Source organism: Lepidochelys kempii, chromosome 1 (assembly GCF_965140265.1).
Source record: "Lepidochelys kempii isolate rLepKem1 chromosome 1, rLepKem1.hap2, whole genome shotgun sequence".
NCBI lineage: Eukaryota > Metazoa > Chordata > Testudines > Cheloniidae > Lepidochelys > Lepidochelys kempii.
The window spans coordinates 281,423,012-281,445,702 of record NC_133256.1 but is presented as its reverse complement, the minus strand read 5'-3'; the positions used below and the strand labels follow the sequence as shown (position 1 = coordinate 281,445,702).

The 22,691-nt window shown below is 37.3% G+C and overlaps 1 protein-coding gene across 12 annotated transcripts in view; it reads right to left on the bottom strand.

The window, feature by feature from the left end:
- Positions 1-3,980: 3,980 nt before the first annotated feature.
- The window catches only part of OSBPL8 (oxysterol binding protein like 8), a 193,644-nt gene continuing 174,933 nt past the window's right edge, over positions 3,981-22,691 (bottom strand). For 9 of the 12 annotated variants that reach the window (XM_073327720.1, XM_073327722.1, XM_073327721.1 and 6 more), the window contains 8 exons: positions 21,743-21,840; positions 20,954-21,043; positions 14,630-14,766; positions 14,005-14,190; positions 12,574-12,661; positions 12,063-12,168; positions 11,281-11,386; positions 3,981-9,115 (listed from right to left, as the gene is read on the bottom strand). In XM_073327720.1, the coding sequence (XP_073183821.1) occupies positions 8,980-9,115; positions 11,281-11,386; positions 12,063-12,168; positions 12,574-12,661; positions 14,005-14,190; positions 14,630-14,766; positions 20,954-21,043; positions 21,743-21,840 (947 nt within the window). In that variant the 3' untranslated portion in view covers positions 3,981-8,979. Of the gene's footprint in view, positions 9,116-10,957; positions 11,076-11,280; positions 11,387-12,062; positions 12,169-12,573; positions 12,662-14,004; positions 14,191-14,629; positions 14,767-20,953; positions 21,044-21,742; positions 21,841-22,691 lie in introns of those variants that run through there. The other 3 variants (XR_012156740.1, XM_073327724.1, XM_073327730.1) reach the window with 3 other exon arrangements.

The window sequence follows — 22,691 nt, the reverse complement described above, 5'->3', positions numbered from 1 at the left end:
CAAAAAGCACAGTGATAAAAACTTGTCACACCCCACTCCTGTATTTTTATATATATTTTAGGGATGTCAATTGCAGTTAATGCATGCGATTAACACAAAACAAGTAAACTAGATTTTAAAAAATAGTTACAATTAATCGCAATTTTAATCACACTGTTCAAAATAATAGAATACCAATTTAAATTTATTATAAATATTTTTGGATGTTTTTCCACTTCAAATATATTGATTTCAATTACATCAAAGAATACAGTGAGTAGTGCTTCACTTTATATTAGTATTTTTGACTATCTTTTTTTACGGTATAAATATTTGTAAACAAAAGAAACAGTATTTTTCAATTCACCTCATTCACATCCACTCAGTCCTACTTCTTGTTCAGCCAATTGCTAAAACAAACAAGTTTGTTTATATTTATAGTGGAAAATGTTGCCTGCTTCTTATTTACTGTCACCTGAAAGTGAGAACAGGCATTCACATGGCATTGTTGTAGCCAGCATTGCAACCAGATATACTAAATATTCGTATGCCCTTTTATGCTTCAACTTGGAGGCTCTAAACTTTTACACTGTTTTGTTTTTGAGTGCAGTTATGTAAAATTCTACATTTGTAAGTTGCACTTTTATGATAAAGATTACACTATAGTGGTGGCTCTCAACCTTTCCAGACTACTGTATCCCTTTCAGAAGTCTCATTTGTCTTCAGTAACCCCAAGCTTTACCTCACTTAAAATCTAGTTGCTTAAAAATCCGGCATAAAAATATAAAATAGTGTCACAACACACTACTGAAAAATTGCATACTTTCTAATTTTTACCATATAATTATAAAATAAATCTATTGGAATATAACTATTGTATTTACATTTCAGTGTACAGTATTTAGAACAAAAAGAAAAGGACTTGTGGCACCTTAGAGACTAACCAATTTATTTGAGCATAAGCTTTCGTGAGCTACAGCTCACTTCATCAGATGCATACTGTGGAAAGTGTAGAAGATCTTTTTATATACACACAAAGCATGAAAAAATACCTCCTCCCACCCAACCCTTCTGCTGGTAATAGCTTATCTAAAGTGACCACTCTCCTTACAACGTGTATGATAATCAAGGTGGGCCATTTCCAGCACAAATCCAGGGTTTAACTAAAACGACCGTTTGGGGGGGGGAAGGGTAGGAAAAAACAAGGGGAAATAGGTTACCTTGCATAATGACTTAGCCACTCCCAGTCTCTATTCAAGCCTAAGTTAATTGTATCAAATTTGCAAATGAATTCCAATTTAAACAGTTTCTAGCTGAAGGTGGCTGGCTATGTAGACTCCCTCCTCAGGCCCTACGCTACCAGCACTCCCAGCTACCTTCGAGACACCACTGACTTCCTGAGGAAACTACAATCCTTCGGTGATCTTCCTGATAACACCATCCTGGCCACTATGGATGTAGAAGCCCTCTACACCAACATTCCACACAAAGATGGACTACAAGCCGTCAAGAACACTATCCCCGATAATCTCACTGCTAACCTGGTGGCTGAACTTTGTGACTTTGTCCTTACCCATAACTATTTTACATTTGGGGACAATGTATACCTTCAGATCAGCGGCACTGCTATGGGTACCCGCATGGCCCCACAGTATGCCAACATTTTTATGGCTGACTTAGAACAACGCTTCCTCAGCTCTCGTCCCCTAACGCCCCTACTTTACTTGCACTATATTGATGACATCTTCATCATCTGGACCCATGGAAAAGAAGCCCTTGAGGAATTCCACCATGATTTCAACAATTTCCATCCCACCATCAACCTCAGCCTGGTCCAGTCCACACGAGATCCAGTTCCTGGACATTACAGTGCTAATAAACGATGGTCACATAAACACCACCCTATACCAGAAACCTACTGACCGCTATTCCTACCTACATGCCTCCAGCTTTCACCCTGACCACACCACACGATCCATCGTCTACAGCCAAGCTCTGCGATACAACCGCATTTGCTCCAACCCCTCAGACAGAGACAAACACCTACAAGATCTCTGTCAAGCTTTCTTACAACTACAATACCCACCTGTGGAAGTGAAGAAACAGATTGATAGAGCCAGAAGAGTTCCCAGAAGTCTCCTACTACAGGACAGGCCTAACAAAGAAAATAACAGAACGCCACTAGCCATCACCTTCAGCCCCCAATTAAAACCCCTCCAACGCATTATTAAGGATCTACAACCTATCCTGAAGGACGACCCAACACTCTCACTCTCACAAATCTTGGGAGACAGGCCAGTCCTTGCCTACAGACAGCCCCTCAACCTGAAGCAAATACTCACCAGCAACCACATACCACACAACAGAACCACTAACCCAGGAACCTATCCTTGCAACAAAGCCCGTTACCAACTGTGCCCACATATCTATTCAGGGGACACCATCACAGGGCCTAATAACATCAGCCACACTATCAGAGGCTCGTTCACCTGCACATCCACCAATGTGATATATGCCATCATGTGCCAGCAATGCCCCTCTGCCATGTACATTGGTCAAACTGGACAGTCTCTACGTAAAAGAATAAATGGACACAAATCAGCTGTCAAGAATTATAACATTCATAAACCAGTCGGAGAACAATTCAGTCTCTCTGGTCACAGAGATTGAAGTGTTCTCCGACTGGTTTATTACCAGCAGGAGAGTGGGGGGGGAGAAAACCTTTTGTAGTGGTAAACACCCATTTTTTTCATGGTTTGTGTGTATAAAAAGATCTTCTGTACTTTCCACAGTATGCATCCGATGAAGTGAGCTGTAGCTCACAAAAGCTTATGCTCAAATAAATTGGTTAGTCTCTAAGGTGCCACAAGTACTCCTTTTTGCGAATACAGACTAACTCGGCTGTTACTCTGAAACAAAGGGAAAGTTTCTTTCCCAATTTTAAAATGTTCTAGCCTTCCCATTGGCTCTTTTGGTCAGGTGCCCATTTTTTTTCTTTACCTGGGAGATTTTTTAATCCTTTATAGGTAAAGCAAGTAGCGAACAGCTACCAAGAGGGATTTTACAGCTAACCAGCTGGCTGTCCGTCAGTCAAAGGGAGCTACACCCCCCCCACACTTCATTTATCACAGTATGAAATTTTAGTTTATACTGATTTTGCTAGTGCTTTTTATGTGACCTATTGTAAAACTAGGCAAATATCTAGATGAGTTGATATATCCCCTGGAGAACCTCTGCGTACCCCCAGGGATATGTATAATCCTGGTTGAGAACCAGTGCACTATATTGTATAAGGTGAATTGAAAAATACTATTTTTTTTTAAATTCAAATATTTGTAATAAAAATAATATAAAGTGAGCACTGAATTCTGTATTGTAATTGAAATCAATATATTTGTAAATGTAAAAAATCATCCAAAGATATTTATAACAAATTTAAGTTGGTATTCTATTATTAACAGTGCAATTAAAACTGTGATTAATTGTAACTATTTTTTTAATCTTGTGATTAACTGCGATTATTTAAAAAAATTATTTGCCAGCCCTAATATATGTAAAATCACCACAACATCTTAATACTAACCTTCACACCAAATGAGCAAAACCACCTCAAAGTAGCCTAGTACATAATTTATAATATTTGGTCTAATTACTTAAGTGCCAAGACATGCTCTCTGAGGAAATTTTAATCAAAATGAGAATATGATATCCTAGCAGCAGCAGAAGAAATAAACAAACAGTACAAGTTAAATTGCCAGAGATCTCTTTACAGAGGCTTCATTTTGCAAGACTCTTACCACAGCAAAACTCCTACAATAGATACCTTAGGCAGACCAAATACAAAATCTGTAATCAGAAACCGGAAACAGAAACTAAACAAGGAGCACTGGAAACCCAGGGATAAATGATTCTGTAACCTATTTGAAGTGTTCCTCTCAGTACCATTCCTACCATCTGTTTAAATGCAAGGGTGTCAGACACACAAATATGACTCAGCATACTGTGCTTATGCTGTTGGTGACATCTCTTTATTCTATTCATTAGTCATACAAAACTATTGACCAGTGGTAGTGCTTTAATTTACAAATGGCCATTTAACAAAATGTTAAACTCAGATGTACATTTAAGCATGCGATATGGTCACAACTTCTGGATCTTTCTAAAGAATTCATAGTAGTTCTTATCATACTACATGGAGCATGTTTTTTAAAATAACCTGTGCAATACTATACTAAAGCAATCTTAACATGATATATGCAGAAACAAAACATACAGGAATAAAGGATTTTCCCCCATATAAATATTTTAGTACATACATTCACATTCATTTTTGTCATGGGATCTGGCTCTTTACATATTCTGTGAATTAGATTAATGAAACACTGGTCCTATACAGCTTTTGTATAACAGTCCATTTTCAATTTTCTAAAAAAAGTGTAACAGTACAAAAATTCAAACAATATGTAACATAATAAAAAGTGAATAAAAGTGTGCTAGTCTGAGTTACCAGAAATCCTGAAACTAGAGAAAAATGAAGAATTAGATAACAGTGGCAAGCTATGTATTTTAAAGAGCACTTTCCCCATGCAGTTAAATATACCTTTGGTTTGTAGTTTATACAAAATGGCTAGATAATTAAAAAGGTATCACATGCTTAAGGGGAAGATTTTCAAGACACACGAATGGGAGTTGGGTGTCTTGTTGCCCTTTGTGGACTTGAAAACCTCTCCTCCCCCCAGTTTTTCCTTTGTATCAGTTAATTTCTCGATTAAATTTAGTCAAGTACAAAGCGAAGCCAAAATAATCTGTCTGTGATATTAAGTTTTTATTATGGCTATTTCTGTAATATCACAAACAAAGCACTGCAGCTTCATTGTACAGAAGGCCAAAAAAGCAAAGACCAGACATACTGCTCACTAGCTAGAAATTCTAGAACACTGAAACAGAAGTGGAAGGATGGATTTTTTTATAGTGATTTCTGATTTTTAAAAAAGTCTGACAAAGGGGGAAAGGTAGTCTTCAAAAACATAGCCCCCACAAAAGGTCAGCTGTATGTATGGCACAAATTTGACATGTCTTCTTTATACACCTCAAAACAGTGTGAAATCCATCAAGAAGGCACTGTTTACAATATTCAGAAATATCTGACTATTTTCAATGATGTCCAAAGAGTTCAGGATATATTTGAAATACAATGATTAGTCAAACTTTTATAAGAGTACAGCATTCTTGTTTACAAAAAAAACTAGGTGATGAAATAATGGCCTTTAAGAAAAATGACCACCAAGTTATGCTAGACAAATGCACTGAATCCAAATTTTGTTTCATTAACATTAAACTGACAAGAAGGATTTCCCAAAGGCACAGAAGGGCACTGAACTGTAAAATCCATGAAACATCTTACAAGACAACAATAAGAATGAAGTTTTCAGGATTTAATTTGGAGAAAAGAAAAGAAAAAAAGACATACTGTACCCTTATAAATAATGCAAACGATTTAAAAAAATAACCAACATATGAAATACAAGAAACATTATCTATTGCTGGAACTGTGCTCTTCACATGACGCATACTTTCTTTGTAGGTCAATTATACCTAACTACAGTAGTTAAGTGGCAAATTAAAGGCTTAGAGTGCATTTTAAAAACAATCAAAAAACACATGGCAACAACCATCAGTTCAGAATATTTCCTAATTCCTGTACAAGAAAAAAAATAAAGAATCTAATCAAGTGAGAAAACAAGTGCTCTGTTTTAAATATTAACAACTAGCAGGAGGCCACTGCCTTCAGACATCTGCAAACTGTACAAGCAGAGTTTTTATGACTATGTGCAGAAAACTGATAATCTTCAGTACAGAATATTTCAAGATCAACTACACATGGTGGCTAAATATGAAGTTAATTATGTATTAAGAAAAGGCTTTACAAACCAGGCCTGTAATCAACCTTACCCTAAAAATCAGGCAATACATTCCTTTTCCTGCTCACATAAGGGAATTACATACAAAGAAGAGCAAAATAGGAATTATCAGGCTTTCAGTGCATGTGCTTTTTAGAATATGAGTAATAAATGCAGCTAAGAGCAGACCTGTTGCTTTACTTTTTCATGAAAAAAATTCATGAAGTACTCTTGCCTCTTGGGACCAGAATTAAACCAACAGCTCTTATATCTTAGATAGTCAGACTCTAAAAACATTGAGAGAGGAGAAAAAAAAATCATCTTGCATGTAAGTAAGGGCATTTTGTCTAGCTCCATCTTATTCAAGTATATGCATATGCAAAACACAAGAGTTGAAGTGGACAGGATCTCAAATATGGAATATATGGTGTTCATACATGTATTCTGATATTGGCCAAAACACTGTCAGCTAGCGATTACAATATTTTGGCCTATACAATTGCAGCATGAGTATAAATATGCAGTTCTATAGATGCTTGCAAATCAATACTAAATTAGTTTAAAAATATATCCGTAAAGGGCTTCTCCTTAACTGCCCTTGAATAAAGCAGTTAAAACCCATAAATATTGAGCAAGATGGACATTTTTAACAAACATTTCTTTTAAATTTAGATAAGTTATTACCAAATATGAGGTTCAACACATAAAAACTGTAGGAATATCTCAGGGATCTAATATTACTGCCCAAATTCTTGGTGTAGTGCTAGTTAGCTCTCACATTTGCCTATGTATTATCATGTGTCCCTGTTGTGTATAGCACAAGTTATATGAGTATACCAACTACATTGCAGGTCTTGGAACAGATCTGCATAAGAGATCTCTCTCTTTCTGTGAGTGGTGTAATGACAATCTCTGTGCAATGCTGGCAATGTCAAATCAGTATTACAACATTCCATTTTCATCTTTTAACCTACCCTTTATGTTGTATCTGCTAACCTTTTATATATGTCTGCCACCTTTAGTTTCTATTAGGGACTTATGTGTTGAACTATCTCCTCTTTACAGTAGCGCTCTTTCTATATTTTAAAAATTTAATCACAAGGTGTAGCATGATAGTGTTCCAACCAAGTTACAAAAATTTGGTTGTGCCTGTGTACACACCAGTCTAGATTATAGTCATGTTAAAGAACAGTGCTGTAGAGAATCGTTCAAGACAAAACTACATTAGGACAAAGGGGTGGGGAATTACCAAATTTAAACAGGATGCTTAAAGAGTAAAATTTGTCTCGTGTGGGGGCAATAAAGGAGTGGGGAAACCTGTATGTTAGGGACACAGGAAGATAAAAGCTGATTAGACGAAGCACAAATCTAACTAAAATTTACTTGCATTAACATTGGATGAGACTGGTGGAGCACAGGACTCTCAGCCCAAGGGAAGGTGGCTTTAAAACACCTTTGCATCCTTCCAGTCATGGGCTATTCTAGGGGTGGAGAGGCCCATGGTGTTCCCTAGAGAGCCCTGGGGTCTGTTTAAGTTAGGGCATTCCTGAAAGGCTGCCGCATCGACCACAGCACTGCCCAGAATCTCTGCAGTGCTGTGGCCCTGCCTCCTACTTGCCAAACCTGGAGAGGGGCTTCTTGGAAAACAGCCTTATGGCTGTCTTCCCCAGCGTCTACACCAGGGAAGGTCTCCCCATCTAGGACTTGGGATTCTAGAGCCCCTTTTAACTTGTGTAAACGGGTCAAAATGGGGCTGGGGGGGGGGGAGGGGAGGAAGAGGAGATCTCACCCTGTAAATGCTGGTATCTAAACTTAATTTTACTTAAAAAAAATTGGTTGTTTGCAAACATATCAATTAAGACCAAAACCATGTTAGAATAAAAAGTTACATTTAAAATCCAATTTCAACTTCTATTAGTTTGTCCAATTGTGGAATATTGGGATGAGTTCCAGAGTGTGTATATACTGCAGTAAGGAGGAATTTAATAAAGATTTAGGGCTTCATCTTGCTCTTAAACAGCTAAGGTTTGTTGCTGTGTATTTTATAAAATTAGCAGTGGTAATCTAATAGCAGGACTGAACTCTTAGTTCTAAACTGCCTTTCATTTTGGAACCTAACATCAAGCCCTTCACACTAAACACAGCTTTGCATGTTAATATTTTTTTCTGAGTTACAGAAACACCAAATAAACCATTTGATAGCAGTAGTCTTTATCTTCTTCAACTTATTGGAAGTTCCCACACAATTTAATTCAAGTTTAGTAAACTGAGAAAAATTTAACTACATAGGTATAAATCCCTGACATATGGGTTCATAATGGAAATGTTGGTGGACCATTAATATAGTAGTCTTTATGGGTACTGTAGACTTGTACAATTCATTCTATGTACAATGTAAGACAGTGTTTTTAATAAAAGGATGGAAGTGGCCATCCATGAAAATCTAGTGGTTTGTATATCACCACCATAATCGAGAATTAAAATACTGCCATATATTTAGAAAAACCTCCTCCCAAATCAGAGCACTAAAACACACAGATCTCAGGTAAAGCCATAAACTCTGTGTTGAGCCAATTCCTATTACTTATGGTGCTTACTAATGTATTTGTTTTGTTTGATTTGAAACACGTTTCACAATACTTTCAATAAAATAGTAAAGCTGGTTACTTCAGAAGTTATTTTGTTACAAAATCGTTAACTTAAGTTTGTTCTTTTCTCAATTTATCTTCATCCATAGACATTACATGTCCCCACTGAGAGGGGAACAGATTTCTGAATTCTGAGTTTGACGTTTTCTGGACGGAAATTTGTTAGGACAAGCTATGAGATACTATCGACACAAGGCTATTGTTGCGTTTGTGTGAGGCGTACACAAAGAGCAAGAGCACTGGCACTTACACATGTCCCACTTCAGTTGGCTAGGCAGGAATACAACAGATCTTGATCCATGTACGCATAAAGATTTGAGGTGAAGTTCTTTAAGTTTTAACTATAGGACTCTTTTAGATAATATTGCGTCATTTAAAGTCCAAACCAACTTAAAATATGGTCCCCGTAGTATATCAGCATTCCAGTTCAAAGAGTCTTTTGTTCAGACCTTCTATTTGAATAAGAAATTGATGACAAGTTGCAGCAGAACCATGAGAAAAATAAAGACATAGTGCTTAAACTGCAGGAAATTGTTTTCCAGGGGTGGTGAATTTGAAGTAACACGGTTCCGTAGAGCCATAATATCCCTGTAAAATATAAAAAGAAACTCTCTTAAGTAGACATCCAGATGATTGAAACAGTTTCTTACATTATCTGTCTTCTGTTAGGAACACCATGAAATATCAAGAGGCTATTTTCTTTCAGCTTTTGGAGAAAAGGTTAATTGATGTAATTCTACTGGGCTTTTAGATACACAATATCAAGACACTAACCCAACAAAAAAAAATAAAAGACCTAAAATGAGAAATAAAATGGCAGGAAACTAACATTTCTCATCCCAAACTCCTCATATTGTTGAAGGCCTTGGAGTCTGCAAGTAAGAATACGGCAAAGCAGAAACATAGTCAAGAATTGCATTTTCCTTCATGTTCAATAGATACTAGTCAACACATTCTCTTCAGTTAAACCAGGGGTCAGCAAACTTCGGTATGCGGCCCAACAGGGTAATCTGGTGGGGGGGCCACAGGACATTTTGTTTACGTTGACCATCTGCAGGCATGGCCCCCCACAGCTCCCAGTGGCCACAGTTTGCCGTTTCCGGCCAATGGGAGCTGCGGGAAGCGGCAGCCAGCACGTCCCTGTGGCAGTCAATGTAAACAAAATGTCTCGTGGCCCGCCAGTGGATTACCCTGATGGGCCGAGTGCCAAAGGTTGCTGACCTCTGAGTTAAATAATGCAAACCCTGTTTTTTAGTTGGTTATTGAAGGTAGCAGAAAGAAAAAGAATGTCAAAGTAATACATACACAAACTACTAGAAAAACACAACTGTTTTAATCCCAACATCTGCAAAGCAGTCTGTAACTTTATTTTGATGTACAACATATTTCAAATGCCTGCATATCACAACTGAAAATCAATAATCTTCCAGTTACCAATATGCAGCTGTGTAGTGTGAAGGCAATTAAGATCAGGTTAATTCTTCAGCATCGAATCTACGGAACTTCTCTTTTGCAGCCAAGAAACATTATATAAAAGGGGTATTTATAATTTATGAATAGAGGTAAAACTGAATGTTTAAAATTAAAAATTAAAAAAGCTTTGTAACTAGGATCAATAAAATAATGAGGTCGTTCCCTTGATTTGGCAGAAAAATTAAAAAATCTGTGGAAATTTAAGTACATTTCTTCAACACACATGACAATTCTAGGTGAACTGTGTAGTAAATAGGGTTGCTAACCCACCAGGATTGTCATGGAGTCTCCAGGAATTAAAGATGAATTTTTAATGAAAGATTATGCCATGTGATGAAACCTCCAGGAATGCATCTAACCAAAATTGGCAACCGTAGTAGTAAGTTAGCTGCTATTAAGAAGCTTTAAAGAAATGACTATTTCAGTTTATTTTTTTATTTTTGTTATCGTTCTTTAAATTCCTCTCCCTCCTTGAGCTCTTTCATTCCCACTTAAATTAAGCTATCTCCATATTGTCTCTCCCTGAGTAAACTTCAAATCCCCGGAGAGCTTTTGCCTTCCCCTTCCTGCAATAGCTTTACAGTGAAGTCCAACAAGTAAGTAAAACTCAATATTTGTTTGGACATTTAGGACCCAATCATGCAATGAGATGCATGAAGTTGGCCTCTCAAGCGCTATCTTAACTATTTCACTATCGGTTATTTTAGTAAACATACTGACATTTAAAGAGTCATCCTTTGGTTTCATAGTTAATATGCTAATGATAAGAATTAGGCAAAATACCTCTGCAGTATCATAAAAACAACACTGCATTGGTTCACATAAGGAAGGGGTAGAAACTTTAAAAAAAAAAAAACCAAACACTCCAGAAAACAATGGGAATACTAAAAAAATCCAGTGACCCAACATTTGTGCTATATATGGAATTCCCATGGTATTTATTTCCAGTAAACCTACTTGTAATTTGACAAACATACAGTGAAGTTGATCTGCATTAATCACTGTATCTACCCAGTTTCTGAATCCGAGACGAAGTAATCAGGCTTGTTAGAGCAGCAATATCGTTTTCTTTGACCTACTCCAGAGTACATTATACAAAGCAGAATTAATGACAACAAGAACAATAAACATGTCCATTTTTCAGCAGAAGGTTCTGTTTTGATATATTTAAACCAGGAAAGTGAAAATTAAATAAGAACAGTTTATATTCCTAACTTATTTTAAGCAGAACAAGCCTGATACGCTAAAATATATTTTAAAATATCATCATCGAATACTACCTCTTAATGTCTTCTTGTGTTTCTTTTATAGATTCAATGGCACTTTGTAGTTCACCAAGGTCTGCCCCCTTCTTTCTGATTCTTGTATTATGCTTTAGTAGTTGTGCTATGAAGATATGCCAGACAGATGCAATTGGTTAGAATTACTAATTTATCCAAATCTAAACTCCTTTAATCCTACGATAAAACTATTTAGAAAACACAGTTAGGTGAAATTGTCCAATTTGAGGTCCTGCTGAAAGCTTTGTTTCAGTCACTTCTATCACAGGAAATCCACAACTGAAATGCTTAATCTTTTTCAACTGAGTATAGAAGTTTTAAGATTATAAACAGTGCCAACAATTATTTACACACATTTCATTGTTATATAAACCTAATGAGCTATATATTTAAACAACTGCTTTCTTAATATAGAGACTAATCCTTTTTTTAACGAACGAACGAACACAGTAGTTGTACCACAAATACTAACTATATAAAGTAGTAAAGCCTACTTAAATTACAGTCCTATGTTTATAAAATGTAAGAAAGTTTCAGATATCTCGCTACTAATACCATGGGCTACCTGCTTTTCTTGTGCTATGCATTTTTTGTATTTCTATGAAGGCACACAGTAATCCACTAGTACTGTAACTTACCATATTCCAATAGTTATTTTATACCACAAATATCTTGGGATAATAAAGAATAGGAAAGTAAATGCATGACTGTACTGTAGCAGTGCTCCGTCTAACTGAACAGAAAAACAATGCAATTTGCTGAACAGATGCAGCTTATCCTACCTTCACTTCCCGAGGAGTCCTGGTTATCAGGTTCTGGGGAAGAGAATCCACACTCTCCTTTCTTCGACTGACTGGTTGGCTTTCGTTTTATTTTTGGAACACTAACCTGCAATTCACAACCGAAATACTTATCTGCACAGAATCAAACATTCTGGTGAAAAACCTGTTGGTTTATTATAATAATGGCTGTGTGTTAGAAGCCTGAGTTAATATTTGAAAACGATATCCTAGAGGTTTTGGAGGGTTTACATTAGATTAATTAAAACAAGCGTGGATGTTTTTTGTAAGTGGAATTAAGGTAACATAACTTTCAATACCTATCCAATTATGTCAGTTTTCCTACATAGCGAACAGCAGGAGAGTGAGAGGCTGGGACTGACTGGACTACACCTTTGTAGGACACGGGTGAAGAACCATGCTAGTGCTTTGGTGAATTCTAGATTTATAACTTGACATTTGCAAGTGTCTGACCTCACTGTTTATTGAGAACAATTACAAAGCCAGAACGTACCATTGGTGTCCGATGCCTGACTTTTGTTTGGATGGCACCATCTTTTTCAAACTGTATCATATCATTCAGTGGATCCCATGGTCTGGTTCTACACAGAAGCAGAATGAACACAGTGTTACTGTATAACAAATCAGAGGCATTTTCATTTTCCTGTTAAGTTGAGGAAAGCTTTCAAGCAAACATTTTGAGAGAAAGGTGCCAGGATGACATTCAAAAGATTCAGAACTCCTCACAAGATGAGTAGAGAACAGGCATAAGTGATGTAAGCCTCCACATATTACCCTGTTGATGTGCCTCAGCTCGGACTTGGAAGGAATATACACCCAAAGATGATATGATAACTCAGACTCCATGCACAGGTCAATCCCTACCCTGGCTATTGAGAATGCCTGCCAGAGTATCACTCAATTTTGATAGCCTTTTTGTTATGCCAGTAACATAACAAAAGATATTTAAAGATTTCCTGACATGTTACATAAACATACCACATTCTGGAACCGGGGAAGAAAAATCTTGTTGCTTTGTCTCTTTGAAAGTGCAAGACAAGGAAAAACACTGGTATATATGGAGTGTAGAAAGTTTTAAGGCTATTTTTGTCAGTTGTGAAAATTTGTTATGTACGATAGAGTTTACAGTAAGGTATATAGCTCTGGAACCAACTGTCAGCACAAAGCTAGATATAACATTGGTTTCAGGCCTACTACATTCTTATATGGGTATAATATCCCTCAATATTTTACTTTTCCCCCTTTTTAGTACAAATTAATACTTCAATTGAAAAAGGAACAGAAGACTTTGCATGCTGATCCTGTGGTAACTGCTACTGGTAAAAGGCTCAATTCTGCCATTGCTCTTCTTGCTGAACTGCTTGGAAGTCAGTGGGAATTGAGGATGTGGATCAGTGCCAAGACTGGACTCAAGTTTCACATTTGTTTGTATACTTGCAGAGTTACACCTCCACCTTCTGATGCATAGCACCAATATAAGCCTTTAACAGTGAGCTATTCAGTGTGTGTCACACTTGTCAGGAGAACAGAGCTGTGTGGACCCAAGTAGGGGGTCTTGTCAAAAAAGCACGCTGAACTAGTTGTAAGAAGAAAAAACAAGAGCCAGTCTGACCCTCTTAGCAGCAAATTACTACTATCCCGTACAGTTACTTAACTGAGCATCAGCCATGTCTTTTTGTAGACACTAACTACATCCAAAGCCAACCCCATGCAAGTTTATACATTAAGTTTAATGTTGTAGTGTGGAAATGGCTTTAGGTGAATAGAGATATAAGACTACTCATTACCACTTGGACAAGTGTGGACTCATCCACATTTTCATGTTCTTTCAATCCTGACACTATAAAACAAGTTTTCTCTACGTAATAACTCCTTTAAATATGTAGAATAGTTTAAACTGTAAGCAAAACACTTCACCACTCACTCTGCATATTTGTAGTGCCATTCTCCGGTGATTGAATCCTGTTCAAACAGTTTGCAGGTCCACTCTTCACCCTTCAGTTTCCTTTCTTTGGCAGCTTTTCTCTGAGCATCCTCCAGAACACATTTCTCATTAGTAGCTTCTGTCTGATCTTTGTTGGTTATAGCTCGAGTCACCTGTTGCCAAAGTCTAGCAAAGTAATGTAGTAAGGGTGAAAGAATCAAAATCAGGATGACAGAAATAACTACAAATATTGCTTTGACAGAGGTAAAATGAGATTGATGATCAATTTATAAAGTTACTATTTACTGCATTATTGTGTTTGCTAGTTTTATTTTATTTACGTTTTCCTACATTGGAACTTCTGTAAATAAGGTTGCATTTAAAGGTGTTATTTCTCTCCATTTTACAGACTGGGAATCTGAAGCACAGAGAAGGTAAGTGACTTGCTCAGATTCACAAAAATAAGTTTTCAGGATAATCAGAATTAAAATCCAGATCACCATCTCCAAATCTTATGCTTTAACAGTAGGTCATGCTCTCTTCCATATTTTATTTGTCAAACAGCATATATACTCTTCTTTATGTAATTAACTAAAAGACCAGGAGCAATAGTTCATGAACTTACTTCTCTGACTCAAAGCCATCTTGCTCATCAAATTTCACTGTGTATCTTGTTAATCTGCGCTGCTTGATCTCAGATGTTGGATTCCAGAAGGTCTCTGAAATGTCTGTCTTTTTGTCGCTAATAATAATTTCACTGTCCTATAAAGTTCAACATTTTTAATGACTTTAGTTACCAAAAATTGTAGCAGCCTTAAATAAAGCCAGCAAGAACAAATCTGAGGAACAGAGACCCTGGATACAGAACTTTTTGCAAATGAAGACTTTGTTATTCCCTTTTGACACACCTGGCTGGGAATGCTCAAAAGTCATAGCTCAAAAACAGATTTCCTTGTCTCTGCTACTACTACTAACTTAGATTATTAAATGTGTGAGGCAATTTCAGTCAGGTTCTAATGCACTACACAGCACAATGCTGCAGTATATTTCACTGCCATATTCTTGTTAAACTTTCGATTGGAAAATAAGTTTATGGAAACATTTTTAAGATTCTTAAATTATGTAAAAGCACATTCCTACAAAAAGCTACATTTGGGGATAAATTTGACTTGACAGGACTATTTAAATTTCAAAGAAACTGATTTAATGGATTTTCTACTTTTCTACTTATAAATATTAGTATTTGAAGTATTTGATTGTTACCAAGGAAGTGGAAAGGAATGAGGCTAAAACACCAGTGGTAGAGATCATATTCTGAATCTCATTGGCAGAAGCATAAAGAGTTCTTGAAATCATAGGCAGTAGTTGTGATGTGATGGAAGAGACTCTAATGTCAAAGAGTTCTCAAGCAGGGTGACTGTCCTGATTAGTATAAAGTTTGATGAATTCAGATTGTCTCAGCTTGAATTCAGACAGTAGAACAGGGATGGAGAAACTATGGCCCATGGGCTGCATCCAGCCCTTCAGATGTTTTAATCTGGCTCTCGAGCTCCCACCCGGGAGCAGGATCTGAGGCTTACCCCGCTCCAGCCAGGGAGCGTGGCGCGGCTCCATGCAGCTCCCAGAAGGAGCGGCATGTCCCCCCCTCTGGCTCCTATGTGCAGGGGCAACCAGGAGGCTCGGAACATTGCCGGTGCCCCCGCAGCTCCCATTGGCCAGGAACCGCAGCTGCCTGGCCATGCCTCCCCATAGGAGGGACATGCCACTGCTTCTGGGAGCTGCTTGAGGTAAGCACCATCCAGAGCCTGCACCCCTGACCTCCTCCTGCACCCCAATCCCCTGCCCCAGCCCTGATCCCCCTCCCGCCCTCCGAACCCCTCGGTCCCAGCCTGGAGCACCCTCCTGCATCCCAAAGCTCTCATCCCCAGAGCCTGCACCCCCACCTAAAGCCCTCATCCCCCCCGTGCCCCAACCCCCTGCCCCAGACCAGAGCCCCCTCCTGCACCCTGAACTCCTAATTTCTGGTCCCACTGCAGAGCCTGCACCCCAAGCCAGAGCCCTCACCCCCTCCTGCACCCCAACCCCAATTTTGTGACCATTCATAGCCCGCCATACAATTTCCATACCCATATGTGGCCCTCGGGCAAAAAGTTTGTCCACCCCTGCAGTAGAACGGTTAGAACAATGGCAGTTTTTGCTTTAAAATCAGTTTACTGGAAAACTGTTCAGATTCAGACCTGATTGTCTACATTCTTCAAAGCAGATCTGTGTCAGAATAATGCAAAAATCTCAGCATACATTTTGGCCTATGTTACTTTCTGAGTTTCTGGGGGGGACTCTGATTATGACTCAAGCAGGTAAGCTAAGGAACGAGAGATATTCATAAAAAAATAATACAGATATTTCCCCTATTCTCTACAATTTTGACCTGAACTTATCTATTTATTCATAGACCTGCTCTCAGAGAATGGGGTGCAGCTGGGTTCTGCTTAGCTTTATTTGTTTCTGATGAGTTTGGGAGTGTTTTTATACCATTGTGGCAGGTTGGATTATATTTGTGCGTTAAATTCTGTATTTTAGAGAAGCTAGAACATTTATTATAAAGAAGAAGAAGTAGTCTGAGCACATGCTACTTTTGTACAGAGTTTTGGTTAATAATTAAAAAAAATTTTGATGAGTAACATTGAAGAGCATCTTGCAGTACACAAAAATCCCAAGTATGCAATCTCCTCCTTTCCAGCTGCCTGGGCCAAGCAATCTTTTGTGATGAGTTGTTTGAAAAAACTGTGTGGTATTAAAAAAAGAGCTCTTCAAATATTAGAGATTTTTTTAAAAAAACTCTTAAAGTTATACTCTAAGCATTAAATAAAGATTGTGCCTTGTACCCTTCAAGATCTACGTAAGAGATTTGAAAAAGTTTCATATTAGGTTTTAGCACTACCATAGATTATTGCACTAGAACTTAGTATTTTAAACATCTAGTTTATTTTGCAATATTTATGCTGTCTTTAATTTTTGTATTTTGACTGGGGAGACTAAAAATCTTGTCACTTGTCACTATCTGGTACTAATATGTTGGCATAATGTTATTGTGTTCTCAACACAGTAGAGGAATATTTTAAATCCCCACTTACCTCTCAAAAAACTGTTCTCAGTTCAGTTTTAAAACAATGAAAACATTTTTCATATTAATATTTTGGACGCCTATAATCCTGTAATACACACACCTGAAAACCCATTAAGCCTAAAATGTAGGTTTAAGCTACCTAATAGGGCCGTGCGACAGATCCTGTACTCGTTTAAGATTAAGCCTTATACTCTACAATAGGTAGTTAAGCAGTTTTGGTTGAATATCTAAATGAAAAGAAAAATTATGTTAAACTGAAAAAAATTAGATACCCTGTTGGTTTAGACAAAGTTTGGAATTTTAAATGGTGAACTGCAAATATTATTTCTTAAATAAAAGACACTGGTATGTGCTAATGTCCAAAAGGACAAGACTAGAAGAGCATTTGTCCTATTTTTAATTTAGAAGCTCCTAGGATTTCCTTCCCACCTCTCATCTGAGCTTTCCCAAAGCCATATTCTTTTGATGTTGCAGAAGAAATCCATCTACGAAGTTACAGCCATTACATTACATTAATGTACAAGTGGCCCACAGGACTTTGGGTAAGTGGTTTTTTAAAATTATATACAGTGGCTTTGCAAATAACTTTTAAAAATAATTATTCCAATCCCTTTAGAAATAAAATACTAGAATCACTGTACAAAAGCAGGCAACTAGATTAATTTTATAATATATACATATATTATATATGTGTTTGTATATTTTGTACATATAGGGCCGTCAATTAATCGCAGTTAACACAAGCTATAAAGCAAAACAAATGAACTCGATTAAAAATAGTCGTGATTAATTGCACTGTTAAACAATAATAGAATACCAATTTAAATTTATTATAAATATTTTTGGATGTTTTTCTACATTTTCAAATATACTGATTTCAATTACAACACAGAATCATAAGACTAGAAGGGTCCTCAAGAGGTCACCTAATTTAGTCCCCTGCACTCATGGCAGGACTAACTATTATCTAGACCATTCCTGATCGGTGTTTGTCTAACCTACTCTTAAAACTCTCTAATGATGGAGATTCCACAACCTTCCTAGAAAATTTATTCCAGTGCTTAACCACGCTGACAGTTAGGAAATTTTTCCTAATGTCCAACTTAAACCTCCCTTGCTACAAGTTACGCCCATTGCTTCTTGTCCTATCCTCGGAGGTTAAGAAGAACAATTCTTCTCCTTCCTCCTTGTAACAAACTTTTATGTGCTTAAAAACTGTTATGTCCCCTCTCCATCTTCTCTTTTCCAGACTAAACAAACCCAATTCTTTCAATCTTCCCTCATAGGTCAAGTTTTCTAGACCTTTAATCATTTTTGTTGCTCTTCTCTGGACTTTCTCCAATTTGTTCACATCTTTCCTGAATGTGGCGCCTAGAACTGGACACAATACCCCAGTTGAGGCCTAATCAGCTAGGAGTACAGCGGAAGAATTACTTCTCATGTCTTGCTTACAACACTCCTGCTAATACATCGCAGAATGATGTTCGCTTTTTTGCAACAGTGTTACACTGTTGACTCATATTTAATCTTGTGGTCCACTATGACCCCCAGATTCCGTTCCGCAGTACACCTTCCTAGGCAGTCATTTCCCATTTTTTGTGTGTGCAACTGATTGCTCCGTCCTAAATGGAGTACTTTGCATTTGTGATTATTGAATTTCATCCTATTTACTTCAGACCATTTCTCTAGTTTGTCCAGATCATTTTGAATTTTAAACTTTATAAGTGTACTCTCTATGCCATTATCTAAATCACTAATGAAGATATTGAACAGAACTGGACCCAGAACTGATCCCTGAGGGACCCCATTCGTTATGCCCTTCCCAGCTTGACTGTGAACCACTGATAACTACTCTCTGGGAACGGTTTTCCAACCAGTTTTGCACCCACTTTATGGTAGCTCCATTTGGTTGCATTTCCCTAGTTTATGAATACAATGTACAGTGCTTAATTTATATTATTATTTTTTGTTACAAATATTTGCACTGTGAAAAAGAAACAAAATAAATAGTATTTTTCAATTAATCTCATACAAATACTCTAGTGCAATCTCTTTATTATGAAAGTGCAAATTACAAATATAGAATTATTTTTTTATGGCTGTCAAACCCAGTTAACACAAGCGATTAACACAAAACAAATCAATGCATTTTTTTCCCCACAAGAATTAATCGCACACCTTTGTTCTGACCCTCTTCACATACTGTACTTCATCATTTAGTGGACACTGGCACAGTTCTACTGTGTTCTCATGATCTGGAGTGATTAAATATCAGCAAAAATTAACGGCGCAAAGCAGCAGAAGGTCAGGTCTTTTGAATAGGAAGTTTATTTGTAAAAAACTTCTGGATGGTTCTCTGGATAAAAAGACAGTTATCTGTAGCTGGTTCCAATACCAAGTCTGCAGTACCGCCTATGTGCTTTCGCCTCCAGTTCTTGTGCTACAAATAACCCACCAATAACAAATGAATCCTGCCAGTCACGACAGAGTATGCTTACAGGGTTTCACGATCACTATAAGACCACGGATCAAGCAAAGTACTTGTATAAGGTGAACCGAAAAATATTATTTCTTTTGTTTATCTTTTTTTACAATGCAAATATTTGTAATAAAAAATAGTACCGTATATACTTGATCAAAAGCCAATTTGTTTATAAGCTGACCCCCCCAAGATGGATAAGTAAAGATGGTAAAAACTGTATAACCCTTTCATAAGCTGACCCTATATTTCAGGGGTTGGCAAACTTCAGCTCCCGGCCCGTCAGGGAGTGTTCGCAGGCACAGAGCTCCTCAGTTCCCAGTGGCCGCAGTTTGCCATTCCGAGCCAATGGGAGCTGTGGGAAGTGGCTCCAGGTAAACAAAACGACAACGTATTAGATATTCAATTCAATGATTTCATAGAGTTTAAAATCATCAAATTTTGGTGTAGACCCGTTTATAAGCCGACCGCCGCTCTTTGATGCGTCACTTTTTTACGAAAAATATTCGGCTTATGAACGAGTATATACGGTAATATAAAGTGAGCACTGTACACTTTGTATTATGTGTTGTAACTGAAATCAATATATTTGAAAATGTAGAAAAACATCCAAAATATTTATAATAAATTAAAATTGGTATTCTATTATTAACAGTGCGATTAAAACTGCAATTAATCACAACTCTTTTTAATCTTGCCATTAATTGCGAGTTTTTTTTAGTCATTTGACAGCCCATATATATTTTTTGAAAGCTGACCACTTACCAGAGTCCCTACTAGCTATCTGTGATAGGATGACCCTGTCTGGAGCGCCCTCCTGCAGCAGGCCACAGCACAACAGTTGTGTCTGCCTCAGTTTCTCCTTTCAGAGTCCCCATGCCACTCCATGCCAGGCTCTTACCTCAATTCCCTTTCCGCTCCCACCCCCATTTTAGTTCACTTAGTTTGTATTACATTATATATGGATATATATTATGTCTTTGTGTACGTGCCATATATGCCACTGATTTTTTTTCCCATGAACACTGTATGTCACTCACAAATGCACTGCCACCCTTTTCGTCCAACTCTGCACCTTTCAGGAGTACACAAAGTAACGAAAACAAGAGGGTCATTTAAAATCAGCATTATCTAGAATCCAGAGTCATTCCTGAGAGCTGAATATATATAGTAAGATATCTATTATCATGAGCTGCATCTTTTCAAGTGCCAGTGTTTACAGCCAGAATGAAGTAGCTTTATATGTAGGTGAATTTAAAACAAATTTGAAGGGAGAGTGCTATTTACTTGACATTACTAGCAAAACAGGAATAGTTTATTTTATAGACACATTCACTACTTACCCAATGGCCCTCCAAAGTAGCCAGAACTTCTTTGCCCAGTTTAATTTTCCCTGATATTTGATTAACACTGTCATTGTTGCCCAAAAATGGCTACAAAACAAAAAAGAAAAATACTCTAACATTATCTCTCACTAAAAAAATTAGCAAAGTCAAACATTAGGACAAAAACATATAGTTACGAAATCTCTGGCGTGACAGCCAAAATTACTTTAAAATAACCCATAGCATGGCTATTTAATCCATGGGTTAAAGCTGAGCCCATGACATCTTGTTCAGTCATCCCATCATTTCTCAAAAGCTATGCTGAAACAGTTTTATTAACATAAGGACTATTGGTCAAAATGTGACATGATCGCTGACTGATCTAAAGAGGGTCGGACAATACTTGAATTTTACCTGGACAGAGAGAAAGGGTTTTGAGATATTTAAACCAAAGTGTCATCCGTTGGATGAGTCTAACAGCACTGTATCAGTGTGATGGTGCACTGCTAAGGTCAGGGCCCAAGTCCCAGCAAAGGGCCCAATTCCTGACCTTTGGACCCAGAAGAGTATTCTACCTAATGATCAATGTAGATATTAATGATACTGTTCCTTTTAGTACCACAGTCACTTTGTTGTGATTAGTTTGATTAACATAGCTTGATATACAGCAATTAGCATAAAGAAACTATACATTTTCCAAGAAAAGAGTTAAATCAATACCAACTCTGAAAATCTGAATAGTGACCTGGTAAGAGCTACATCCATTTTTCTTAATTCCCCTCGTGCCCACATACAGAGCCCTCTTACCTTTAGTTTGAATTCAATTGTTGCACTGTATCCAGTTTTCTCACATGCAATGTTGACAGTTCCCCCAAGCTCTAAAGTCATTGTGCCATAAAGAATTCCTGCAGGAAAACATAATTTGTGTTACATAACATGCAAACAGAGTTCCCCTATAATGCCCAGTTGCTTTTTATTGATAACTGAGCAAGATACACATGAGCACTAAATTCTTGTAAAAAAAACCTTAGAATGAATGTTTATTGGTGCCAGGTGGAAAAAGGGATAGCCAAGAGAGCCAGTTTATCTTCTCTTCAGGGGATGTCTCCTAATCATGACTATGTGCAGCCCTTTATTCTGTGGATGCTGATATAAAATATATTATGTAATGTATCTGTTTGTCACAGAACTACACAAAAGTTCTTCCCTTTCTGGCATGAAATAAATTTTAAAAAATCTGGAAAGAAGTGAGACGAGCATAGCTAAGATTTCCAAAATCCAGTTAACTGGAGTTAATTCTGTTTACACTATTCGGCTACAATGCAACGTCTTACATGGAAGTGGCAGCATTTGGGGCAGACACTTGTCTAGTCTCTGCCAGAGAATATATGTATTGGAATAAACAGCAAATTGGGTTAAAATTAGTCCCATTTGAATGTAAGTGTTTTGTACTGTTTCTCATCACCACAACACCCAGCACCTGTCCAAATAGCTTCATAAAAAGCACTCACTTCTCAGAGAGTGAAACGATTACAGGCAAATGGACAATAAATAGCCCACTGTACTCATATCATATATACACCCTTGGCTATTAGACTTTTTGACATTCACTAATGGAACACCGACATTTTTAAATTAATTGACAATGTTAGCCATGACAAATGGTTCATCCTCAACTATTTTGGGGAGTCTCAAAGGGATCTTTTACTTCCAGCTACGCAGCTAAACCACCAGTTCAATATTTAAGCTGAAGAAC